Below are 13,060 nucleotides of genomic sequence, written 5' to 3'. Positions count from 1 at the left end.
TAATTCCTTAAGCAGAAATACGGTGCAATCTATATTTCCTTGGCATGTGTCACACAGATGGTGCCGTGCTTATGTTTTCAAATAACCATGTTCCAAAATAACATAGTTTGAATAATAAATTATACAAATCCTGCCTAAGAAAGAGAAGCATAATTCTCAGAAGCTGCATAAACTTTTATGCATGATGCTATGGCTTATCCCTTTTATGCAGAATATATGTGTATACGTCGCATATATTCTTTAAAGAGATATTTGCCTCAAGTTGTTTTTCCTTTTTTTGTTGTCAGTCATTGTTAACATATTATGTCTTAAACAGTAGTGAGACACTCTTGGTCAGCAGTACTGAACTTGTCATTTTATACAGCTGGTCCTAAATCTTATGTGTAGGTCGATGCTGTCAAGCAACCATGACTGTACATTTTGGTATTGATTGAAATTGCTACATTCAATTCCTTCCTAACTCACATTTCTTCTTTTCCTTCCTTTGCTAAAAATGGGGAGAATTTTGAACATATGTCTTTTTTATATATGTGTCAGAAGAATTTGGTAAATTCTGACACCTTCTTAAGCACATGTTTAACATGCATATTTACTTGCATGTAACTACATTTCCAGATGCTTTAATTTTTGTAATACTTGAGGATTTTGCATCTTTTAAAGAAATGTTTCATGTATGCTTTTTTTTTTTTAATCATTAGATTTTCTATTATGAAATACCTGGCCCAATAAACAAGACAACAGAGCGACATCTAGCTATCAACTGTGTTCATGACAGAGTTGTTTGCTGGTGGCCACTGGTCAATGATGATGCTTGGCCTTGGGCCCCCATTTCTTCTGAGAAGGACAGAGCCAATCTACTCCTCCTGGGTTATGCTCAAGGAAGACTAGAGGTAAATCTAAAACAAATATGTACATTGTAATAAAGTGTAAATAAAATAGGATTATTAGATTTTCTATTCTGAAATAAATGTGAATTATTTTTTACCTATAATTTGTTTTTTCAAATATTCAAAAAAGGAAATTACATATGAAATGAGATCCTAAAAAGTATCGTATCTAGAAGATACCCAGACAATTCGAGGGCTGGCTAGAATAGTATAGTAATTAAGAATCTAGGCTTCCAGGTTCAAATGCTAGCTCTGCCACTATGTAACTTCCTGTCCTTGACCAAGTTACTAATTTGTATGTGCTATAGTTTCATTATTTGAAAAATATGGTTAGTGATGATAAATGAGTTAATACATGCATTTAGAGCAATATCAATATATAGTAAGCCCTGATTCACTGTTCACTATTATGACTCTTGTTATTATCATTATTAGTTCTATTGTTACTGTTTACTCATGATATCATGCCTGTGAAAGCTTTTATTACCACTTACTCTCTTCAAACCTCTGTCAGTTAACAAACATTAGTTAAATGTCTATACTGTGTAAGTCCCTGTCGTGCCAGACCACATTTGGGGCAAGGATATGTAAGGAGAGCTATAGATTATAAGGTGAGGACAGTATCCTCTATCAATTCATGATAATGGTTTGATCATTCATTCATATATGTGAACCTATGTGTATTTTCAGTTTGTACTAGTACTTTGGTTACAAAATTCTCTGTTTTTGTTGTATTATAACTGTAAAAAAACAAGCTCCCTCTCCCCCACTCTTCTTATGTAGGTAAAATAGTATGTTCCTGTATTTGCCTCTAAATCAATTATCTTTTAGACTTTTAGGGAGTATTTCCCAGAGTCAGCATTTGAGATAAGATGAGTAAGTTTAAGTTTTCTCTATCCCTACCTACCTCTCCTGGTTTTATAAACTTTCAGGCTGTCTTTTTAAGACCGAAGAGTCCTAAAATTTGATGTGTAATATATATGTATGTATGTATATATGTCTTCTGTAAAATTCCTCTTAATCACCTATAGATTTTTTAGTTTCCTTTTTCTAGAACTTTTCTAATTCTGTTACAGTGACTAAAATCACTTGTAGTGATAAAGGTGTGGATTTTATGAGGCTAAATAAGTGCTCTATTCCTACTCACTTCCTGTTCATGATCAGTATTTTCTTGATCTTGAGTTCAGAAGTTCATTGAGTAAAAGACTTTGTTAAAATGACTTAATGTAATTAAGATAATTAGAATTCAATTAAATGGGTGTCTTACAATAAAAGTAAAAATAATTAAATTAGCTTTTAGTTATATATTTTACAAATTACTTTTCTTTGAAATGAGTCCTTATATGAAATTAGGACTGTCCTAAAAGGATATACATAGTCTACATACCTCATTGCCTGGTGTCATCTAGATCATGGACTTTGGAGTTGAACAAACTTGGGGTTGCCTGTTGGTTGCACCATATACTAACTATGTCACCTTAATCAAGTTTACTGCCTCTAAACTTCTGCCTGCTTCTAGCTAATTCTGTGTTCTGTGGCTGAGTAGATCACCTACCCTGTCTGACTTTAGTTTTCTTACTTTTAAAACAATAGATTTAATTCAGATAGGTCACCTCTAGGTCTTTTACAGCTCTAAAAAGTGCTTCTATGGATCCTGAAGCACAGATCTGATTTAGACATTGCCTGCCCAAAATTCTTCTGTAGATGCTAAAACCAAACTCAGCCTCAGTACTAAAAAAACCTACCCTGATTGAGCTTGGCCTGCCTTTCCAGTGTTGTTTCCTTCCATGTCTTAGTCAAATGAATTTACTTGCTGACTCATTATTTCCTACCTCTGCATGTGCACATTAATGGTATTTCTACTTGAAATAGCCATATCATTTAGCAATTACTGAACATGACCATGGGGTAAGCACTGTATTTCATACTAGGGGATATGAATAAGAAACTGTCCCTGCCTTCAAGGATCTTAGTGTCTGCCAGTAAGAGACAAATATGAAAATGTATAAGTGCATTAAAGTGTTAATGGTGCTGTGGGTAGAGTATGTGTAAGCTATAGTGGGACCCAATGAAAAGTGGTGATCGATTCTACTTAGATGTTAAGTAGGGAAAATTGAAGAGGCTTCCCAATGTGCTTCAATATGAGCTTGGCACACAGTTTTACTTTTTTTATTATCCTTTATTATCTAACCTTTCTAGAGTTGATATCAAAGTTTTACTAGCTCTGTGGAACAATCTGGCTAGCTTTTTCCTTTTCTCGTCTCTGTAACAGTATCAAAAGGAATTGATACTTGAAAGTTTGGTAAAACTTACCTGTAAAACTTCCTGGGTGTGATATCTTTCAAGGAGGGTAGATTTTTTTTGTTATTGATTCCATTTTTAAAGGGTTTTTTTCCTTTTGTTTCCATAATTGGTGTTTCTAGAAAATTATTCATTTTATGTATTTGAATATTTTTTCATAAAGTTGTATGCAAATTTGTACATGATTCTTTATTCACCACTGATTGTATAATTTCCTCCCTTTTGATCTTATTAAGATATATAATTCATTTTTTGTCAAGAGCTTTTGTTTTAGGAATTGGCCCTTTCAGTTATTCTATCTACTGGTAAAATTTGTAAAGATTTCTTTTTTAGAGCTTCATGTGAAATTCATTATGCAAAAAGTATAATCTTGTAGAAGAAATGTCTAGGGCACTAATTGTTTTTCTTCTGTGTGTGTGAAGCCATAATCTTTAAATATGAAGTAGAGAATTTTTTTTAGAATATCAGGAACCGAAAGTACCAGTTTATTAAAGTAGTATTCAGGCATATTCCTTTAATTTTTTTTTTTCAGTAGCAGCCAAGGGACTTCTTGGACTAATCATCAGAATAAAAATAGAATATGCTCTTAAATCCTAAAATTCAAACTAAAAAATTAGCAGCCTTGTAGAGAAGAAATTTAATCATTGGATCTATTGAACTATAGAATTTTTAAAAAGCATTTATCATCTAGGTTCAATCAGAAAAGATAATAGCTTTTATTTGGACAATGGCAGGATCCTCGAGCAGTAGTTTCTAGCTTTGACAACACATTAAAATCACCTACGGGGCTTTTAAAAGAGGCCCACCCAGACCAGTTACATCAGAATCTCTGGAGGGGAGGGAGTATCAGTATCTTTTATGGGTTCGCTAGGCGATTCTCATGTGCATCCAAGTTGAGAAACACTGCTAAACAGCAAACTTAAAAAATGTTTCTAAGCCATCTTTTTTACATAACAGACCATGAAAAGGATAAAGCCCATATACTGAACCAAATGAGAGTTTTAACAGTAGATTCTAAGTAGAAAATTGGCTTACCAAGCAGCTAAAAACAAAACAAAACAAAACAAACAAAGGAAACACAGAAATACACTCTCTGTGACTGAATTATGTGACTTTCAGAGGAGAAACATTTTAAAATTATTTTATGGATATTAAAAAACTGCTGGTCTAATTTCACACCACAGAACTCTAAGCAACAGTCCATATCTTTTTTTTTTTTTTTTTTAAGATGAGTCTCGCTTTGTCTCCAGGCTGGATCTCAAGATCTTGGCTCGCTGCAATCTCTGCCTCCCAGGTTCAAGTGATTATCCTGCCTCAGCCTCCCAAGTAGCTGAGACTACAGGCATGCACCACCACGCCCAGCTAATTTTTGTATTTTTAGTAGAGGCAGGGTTTCAACATGTTGGCCAGGATGGTCTCGATCTCTTGACCTCGTGATCTGCCTGCCTCGGCCTCCCAAAGTGCTGGGATTACAGGTGTGAGCCACTGTGCCCAGCCCAACAGTCCGTATCTTAATTAGAAGAACACAACAGAGAGAATTACGTAGTTTAAGAAAAACTTCTTTTGAAAAATATACAGTAAATAGTACAGAAAAAAATTTTATCAGTAAATTCATTTAAAATATTAATATATCTTAATGTTCTATATGTAGATTATCACATATAACATGGTAGTTGTTTTCATTTGAATTTCCACATACTCTTTTTGTTTTATTTTTCAACTTATTTTAGAATTGGGAGGTACTTGTGCAGGCTTGTTACAAAGGTATAGTGCAGGTGGCTGTGGTTTGGGGTATGATTGAAACCATCACCCAGGTACTGAGCATAGTACCCAGTAGGTAGTTTTTAGTCCTTGTTCTCCTCCCTCTCTCCCTGCTCTATTAGTCCCCACTGTGTATTGTTCCCCTCTTTATGTCCGTGTATAACCAGTGTTTAGCTCCCACTTATAAGTGAGAACTGTTGTATTTACTTTTCTGTCCCTGCATTAATTCACTTAGGATAATGGCCTCCAGCTGTATCCCTGTTGCTGCAAAGGACAGACTTTCGTTCTTTTTTATGGCTGCATTGTATTTCATGGTGTGTGTGTGTGTGTGTGTGTGTGTGTGTGTGTGTGTGTGTGTATCACATTTTCTTTAGACAGTCCACCATTCGATGGGCACCTGGGTGGATTCCATGATTTTGCTATTGTGAATAGCACTGCAATGAATTTACAGGTGCATATGTCCTTTTGGTAGAATGATTTAGTTTCTTTTCGGTGTATACCCAGTAATAGGATGGCTGGGTCGAATGGTAGTTCAGCTCTTAGTTCTTTGAGAAATTTCCAGACTGCACTCCACAGTGGCTGGACTAATTTACATACCCACCAACAGTGTGTAAGTATCCCCTTTTTTCTGCAGCGTCACCAATTTCTGGTATTTTTTGACTTTTTAATGAAAGCCATTCTAACTGGTGTTAGATGGTATCTCATTTTGGTTTTGATTTCCATTTCTCTGATGATTAGTGATTATGAGCATTCTTTCATATGTTTATTGGTGATTTGTATGTCTTTTGAGAAATTCATCTCCTATGCCTACTTTTTATAGAGGTGGTTTTTTGCTTTTTGATTTGTTTATGTTCCTTATAGATAGTATGTATTAGACCTTTGTTGGATGCACAGTTTACAAATATTTTCTCTCATTCTGTAGGTTGTCTGTTTACTCTTTTTATAGTTTCTCTTGCTGTGTAGAAGCTCTTTAGTTTAATTAGGCCCCACTTAATTTGTGTTTTTCTTGCATTTGCTTTTGAGGACTTTACCATAAATTCTTTGCTAAGACTGATATTGAGAAGGGTATTTTCCTAGGTTTCCTTGTCGTATATTTATAGTTTGAGGTCTTACATTTAAGTTTTTAAATGAATTAATTTTTGTTTAATTTAATTTAATCATGAATTAATTTTTATTTATGCTGATAGGTAGGGTTCCAGTTTCATTCTTCTGCACATGAATAGCCAGCTATCCTAACACTATTTATTGAATAGAGAGTATTTTCCCCATTGCTTATTTTTTTCAAGTTTGTTGAAGATCAAGATGGTTGTAGGTGTGTGACTTTTTTTCTGGGTTCTCTATTCTGTTCCATCTCTACGTTGCTTTGGGAATTATGGCCATTTTAACAAGAATGATTCTTCCAATTTCTGAGCATGGAATGTTTTTCCATTTATTTGTGTTGTCTCTGATTTCTTTCAACAGTATTTTGTAGTTCTTATTGCAGATATCTTTTACCTCCCTAGTTAGCTGTCTTCCTAGGCATTTTATTCTTTTTGTGGCTATTGTGAATGGGATTGCATTCTTGATTTGGACATTATTGGTGTAGAAAAATCTTGCATGATTACCCTGGCAAGGACTTCCAGTACTATATTGAATAGGAATGGTGAGAGTGGGCATCCTTGTCTTGTCCCAGTTTTCATGGAGAATGCTCCCAACTTTCGCTCATTCAGTATGATGTTGGCTGTGGGTTTGAAATAGATGGCTTTTATTATGTTGACGTATGTTCCTTCGACACCTATTTTGTTGGGGGTTGTTAAAGGATGTTGGATTTTACCGGAAGCCTTTTCTGCATCTATTGATATAATCGTGTGGTTTTTGTCTTTAGTTCTATTTATGTGATAAATCACATTTATTGATTTGTGTATGTTGAACCAACCTTGCATCCCATGGATAAAACCTACTTGATTGTGGTGAATTAACTTTTTGATGTGCTGCTGGATTTGGTTTGCTAGGGTTTTGTTGAAGATTTTTACATCTATGTTCATTAGGGATATTGGCCTGAAGTTTTCTTTTTTTGTTGTGTCTCTGCCAGATTTTGGTATCGGGATGATGCTGGCTTCATGGAATGAGTTAGGGAGGAGTCCCTCCTCCTCGATTTTTTTTTTTTTGAATAGTTTCAGTAGGATTGGTAGCAGTTCTTCTTTTTACGTCTGGTAGAATTCGGCTGTGAATCCATCTGGTCCAGGGCTCTTTTTGGTTGGTAGGATTTTTATTACTGATTCAATTTCGGAATTCATTATTGGTCTGTTCAGGTTTTCGCTTTCTTCCCGGTTCAATCTTGGCGGGGGTGGGGGTTGTGTGTTTCCAGGAATGTATCTATTTCCTATAGATTTTCTAAGTTTTGTGCATGGTGATGTTCATAATAGTCTCTAAGGATCTTTTGCATTCCTGTGGAATCAGTTGTAATGTCATCTTCGTCATTTCTGATTGTGCTTATTTGGATCTTCTTTCTGTCTTTGTTAATCTAGCTAGCACTCTATTAATCTTGTTTATTCTCTCAGAAAACAACTTTTGGTCTCATTGATCTTTTGTATGGATTTTTGTGTTTCAATTTTGTTTGGTTCTCTGATTTTGGCTATTTCTTTTCTACTGCTACCTTTGGGGTTCATTTGTTATTTTTTTCCTAGTTCCTCTAGGTGCAATGTTAGATTGTTAATTTGAGAGCTTTCTAACTTCTTGATGTAGGCATTTACTGTGGTAAATTTTCCTCTTAACACTCCTTTCACCCAGAGATTTTGTATGTCTTGTCTCTGTTTTCATTAATTTTAAGAATTTTAAAATTTCTGCCTTAATTTCATTGTTTACTCAACAGTCATTCAGGAATAAGTTGTTTAATTTCCATGTAATTTTGTGGTTTTGGGAGAACTTTTGGTATTGATTTCTATTTTTATTGCAATGTCGTCCAATAGTACAGTTGGTATGATTTTGATGTTTTTAAATTTATTGAGACTTGCTCTATGGCCAAGGAGGTTGTCAGTTTTTGAGTGTGTCCCTTGTGCAGATGAGAAGAATGTATATTCTGTGGTTATTGGGTGGAGTATTCTCTTACGTGTCTATCAGGTCCAATTGGTCAAGTGTCGCAATTTAGTCCAGAACTTCATTTTCAGTTTTCTGCCTTGATGATCTGTCACATGCTATCAGTGGGTTGTTGAAGTCTCTCTCTATTATTGTGTGGCTAAGTCTTTCACATAGGTCAAGAAGAACTTGTTTTATGAATGTCGGTGCTCCAGTGTTGGGTGCATATATATTTAGGATAGTTAGATCTTCTTGTTGAATTGAATCTTTTTTTATTATGTAATACCCTTCTTTATCCTCGACTATTGTTAAAGTCTGTTTTATCTGATGATGAGAATAGTGGCCCCCGCTCTTTTTTGATTTCTATCTGCATGATAGATCTTTCTGCATCCCTCAGTTTGAGCTTCTGGATGTTGTTAAATGTGAATTGGCTCTCTTAAAGACAATAGACACTTGGACCTTGTCTTATTCAACTTGCAACTCCATGACTTTTAAGTGGGATGTCAGGACCATTTACATTCAGAGTTAATACTGATATGTGAGATTTTGATGCTGTCATTGTGCTACTAGCTGGTTGTTTTGTAGATGATGTGTAGTTGCTTTTGATGTGTAGTTGCTTTATAGTATTTGTGGGCTATGTGCTTACTTGTGTTTTTGTGGTAGCAGGTATTGTTCTTTTGTTTCCAGGTTTAGCACTCTCTTAAGGACCACTTGTAAGACTGGTGTACTGGTAATGAATTCCTTTAGCATTGCCTGTTTGAAAAGGATTTTATTTCTTCTTCACTTATGAAGCTTAGTTTGGCAAGATATGAAATTCTTTGTTGGAATTTCTTTTCTTTAAAGATACTGAAAATAGGTGCCCCCCTCCTTTTTTTTGAGACAGAGTCTCACTCTGTCACCCAGGTTGGAGGGCAGTGGTGTGATCTCGGCTCACTGCAACCTCCGCCTCCGGGTTCAAGTGATTCCCCTGCCTCAGCCTCCTGAGTAGCTGGGACTACAGGTGTGCACCACCATGCCCAGCTATTTTTTGTATTTTTTAGTAGAAACGGGGTTTCATCATATTGGCCAGGCTAGTCTCGAACCCCTGACCTCATGATCCGCCTGCCTTGGCCTCCCAAGAGTGCTGAGATTACAGGCATGAGCCACCGTGTCCGGCCACCTTTTTTGCCTTTTAAGTTTCTGCTGAGAGGTCTGCTGCTAGCCTGATGTAGTTCCCTTTGTAAGTGACCTGACCCTTCTGTGTAGCTCCCTTTAAGATTTTTTCTTGAGGTTGACTTTGGGCAATCTGAAGAGTATGTGCCTTGGGAATGGTTGTCTTTTATAGTATCTTGCATGGGTTCTCTGTATTTCTTGAATTTGCATATCAGTCTCTCTAGGAAGATTGGGAATGTTTTCTTGGACTGTATTCTTAAATATGTTTTCCAAGTTGCTTACTCTCTCTTCTTCCCTTTCAGAAATGCCAGTGAGTCATAGGTTTGGTTTCTTTACGTAATCCCATATTTTGCAGAGGTTTTACTCATTTTTAAAAATTCTTTAAAAAATTGTTGTCTTACTGAGTTGATTTGAAGAACTGGTCTTTGAGTTCTGAGATTCCTTTCCTAGTTTAGTCTATTATGTTGTTAATGCTTCCAACTGTATTTTGAAATTCTTGTAGTGAATTTTTCAGTTTCAGAAGTTGAGTTTGGTTGTTTTTTAAAATGGCTATTTCATCTTTCTACTCTTGAATCATTTTACTGGATTCACTGCGTTCTGTTGGGTTTCAGCTTTCTGCTGAATCTTGATGAGCTTCATTGCCACCCAGATTCTGAATTCTATGTCTGCCATTTCTGTCGCTTCAATCTGGTAAAGAACCATTGCTAGGGAGCTAGTGCACTTGTTTGGAGGTAAGGGGACACTCAGACTTTTGAATCACCAAAGTTCTTATGCGGATCCTTTCTCATCTGAGTGGGCTGGTATTCTTTTGTGTTTTTGGATTTGCTGTCGTTGAACGGGGCTTTTTGTTTTATAATTTGTTTCCCTTGAGCTTTTAACTGTGGTCCAAGTTGAGTATAGTCAATAGGCTTTGTTTCTGGATACTTTCAGAAGGCCAAGCGTCTGCACAGGATCTTCATTTGTGGCTAGATTCTTGTCCTCGGTTTCACAAGCTATGCATACTGGAAGAGTATTTTTGGTGTTGTAATTTAGGCTGCAATCCAGTAGATGGCGCTTAAGAGTAATGACTGGCAGATAAGTTCTTAGCCACGTGGCTCCTGTGTTTCAGCACATTCGCAGCATCTCTCTGTGGTGTAGGGGGAAAGATAACCCTCTCTCCAGATCCATTCCCGGGCCTTAGGGGATCCCCCTCTGATCACTCCCACCGCGCTCAATACCTTTGTTAGGTGTTCTAGGCCTCAGACTTTCTTAGATAGGGGCTGTGGCTGGCAGGCTATACCCTTCCCAGATAATCCTGTGGAGGGAGGCATGCCCCAGGCCCCCACCAGCCCACGAATACCCATGTTTCATTCTTCTGAGTGTTCTGAAAGTGGGAACTCTTCCCCCGCTTACATGCTGGCCACAGATCTCAGCTTGGCTCCCCTGATCTGTGTGCTGTAACCCTGGGGGATTGGGACTGGGCCTGCAGCTTTGCTCTCTGGCCCCTGGTTTGGGTGCCGGCCCTGCTGGGGCAGTCAAAGTGCTCTAAGGCCACCAGCAAAACACTCAGGCTGGGCAGTGGAAGCTGTGCTATGTACACACTCTTGCAAGAGTGGCCAAGCAGGGGCTTTGGGAGGGGCTGGTGGACAGAGAGGGTGTGAAGAACAGTCATGCCTCAGTGCTATGAGAAAGACAGTCCTCTTCTCTCCTGGCTCAGTGGTCAATTGGGAATAGGACTACTTGGAGGAAAATGGAGAACCTATGACCACATTTTGCTGCAGCTGCCCCACTTAGACACACGCCCCCCCGACCCCTGCACCCCCACATACACTGCGCGCCTCCCTGGGCTCCATGCTGGCTGAATCTCTGTCTCTGCTTACACTCTGGGCAGATACCCCTGCCAATTCAAAGGTGTATGGGGGTTGTGGGATCTCTTGTAGCTAGGATCCCAGAGGTAAGCGGCAAGAGAGCCGTTCCCCTGCCATCACTTCACACACCCTTTCCTGAGGAGATGTTCAGGGCCAGGATCTAGTCCTGGTGCTCAGCAATCCCATGCAGGGTTCCTAGCTTCCTCCATCTTTAGCTTCGTGTCTGTATCCCTCTCTATTGAATGTCAGTGTTTTTTCTCTGAAGATCTGTTCCAAGTACCTTGGCTTACTCAATATTTTGGTCTCTCTTAGTGGCAGAGGTACGTCCTGGCTGTGTCTAGTTGGCCATCTTGTCCCTCATTAATCTCCACATACTTTTAATATTTCTTTTTGGAAAGTTATTACCATCCTCCTAGAACTAGCATTGTATTCATTTGCTTTGTCACATAATTCATTTGTCAACAAATACCTTTAGCTTGAACCAACTTTTATCAGTAATGTGAACCAGTATCAATCATGTGATGACAATCTATTCTGCCCTTACTTTAGTATCTAAGCAAGTCCTTTAACTTTTCAGATGTATAGACTTGATAATGCTTTCTGAGTATGTTGGTAATTTCATGATCTCTTACTCAGAACAGGTCCTTGAATTTGTTTACCAAATTAACCAAAAATGTATAAGCAGAGCTATTAAACCTTAAAATATGTTGTCATAAACATATTTTAAATATGGTAAAACATAACATCATGGAAACAATTTTCCCATAAGGAGAAAAAACTATTTTTCCGAGGATTTTCAGGAGCAGTAACTGATGGGAAAGTAATAATGTAACCAACTATTAATGTAATTTGATACAGTAGGCATTCCAAAGGCATTTTAAATGCATCCAATTGAAAAGACAAAATACTTAAGACGCCTATCTTCCCCCAAAATGCATATACTGTGTTAGCTTTCAACCAGTGACAAAGATATTCTGCTTTAGGGATGGCAATTTTTAAAGAAACCTCTTTATTATAAAAATAAAGCACACGTAAAACCACACAAAATAAATGCATAGTTTAATGAGCTATTACAAAGGAAACACTCCTGAAACCACCATCCAAGCGAGGAAATAGAACAGTGCAGGCACCCAGAAGTACCTCTATGTGCTCTGTTGTGATCTTAACCTCTTCCCTGTCCCCCAAAGTAACTACTATCATGACTTTTTGTCACTTTTTTGTATACCCATATAGCTTTTATCACCGAGTGTGCATCCCCAGAAACCATAGTTTAGTATTAGCCATTTAAGACATTTTAATGTATATCTTAAATCTCTTTTAATGTACAAGTCCCCCATCCATCCTTTCTTTTTCTGTAAAATTTGTGTGTTGAAACTGTAGTGTCCCACAGTCTGGATTTTGTTGCTTGCATATTCATGTTTGGTTCAATGTTTCTCTGTTATTTGAAAATTCCTCAAGTTAGTAGTCAGTTTTGGCAAGACTATATGAGATAGTGTGTTTTTCGTCAGGAGGCACATAATTTCATATTTTCTCAGTTCTTTCTCTTTTTTGATGTTAGCAGCTATTCGATGTTCAATGCCTAGATCCATTAATTCATTAGGGTTGCAAAATGGTAATATTGTAATTATATTATTTATTTTTCATTGATTACTTGGGATACTTTTATAAAGACACACTTCTACTCAACTCCTATATGTTTCCCAATGGTTGTACTTATATAGGATAAACAGAACAAATGTCTGGTTATTTTCTGTTTACCAGTTTTTGAGATAATGAATTGATTCGCTAGTACTCTCTGAATGTGCCCTGTTAGCATTTGTTTTTAAAGTAGCATTATTAATTCATGAATTTTAATAGATTTGATTTCATGGGGTCCTAAATTATAACTGTTATCCTTTGGAAGCTCAGATTGTCCCATCTTAGGCCAGTGGGAGGCTCTTCAGGTTGACTGTTCTTTTTGTAGGGCCTCAGCAGTCTTGAGTAGCTTCTTTCTATCTGGTATGACAGTATATTCCTTGTTTATCTTGTATATTTTCTGCCCCACACCTGGAATTAGTC

The 13,060-nt window shown here is 37.1% G+C and overlaps 1 protein-coding gene across 6 annotated transcripts in view; it reads left to right on the top strand.

Moving 5' to 3' along the window:
• Window positions 1-13,060, top strand: part of WDPCP (WD repeat containing planar cell polarity effector) — a 493,313-nt gene that overhangs the window by 160,611 nt on the left and 319,642 nt on the right. For all 6 annotated transcript variants that reach the window (XR_004443968.1, XM_033239210.1, XM_033239211.1 and 3 more), the window contains exon 9: window positions 699-890. Coding sequence is in view for 5 of the 6 variants with exons in the window: in XM_033239210.1 (XP_033095101.1) it covers window positions 699-890 (192 nt within the window). In the remaining variant the exon portion in view is untranslated. The remainder of the gene's footprint in view (window positions 1-698; window positions 891-13,060) is intronic.

This window comes from Trachypithecus francoisi, unplaced genomic scaffold (assembly GCF_009764315.1).
Source record: "Trachypithecus francoisi isolate TF-2019V2 unplaced genomic scaffold, Tfra_2.0 Lachesis_group17, whole genome shotgun sequence".
In the NCBI taxonomy this organism is placed as follows: Eukaryota; Metazoa; Chordata; class Mammalia; order Primates; family Cercopithecidae; genus Trachypithecus; species Trachypithecus francoisi.
This window is presented reverse-complemented; position numbering and strand designations above follow the sequence as displayed.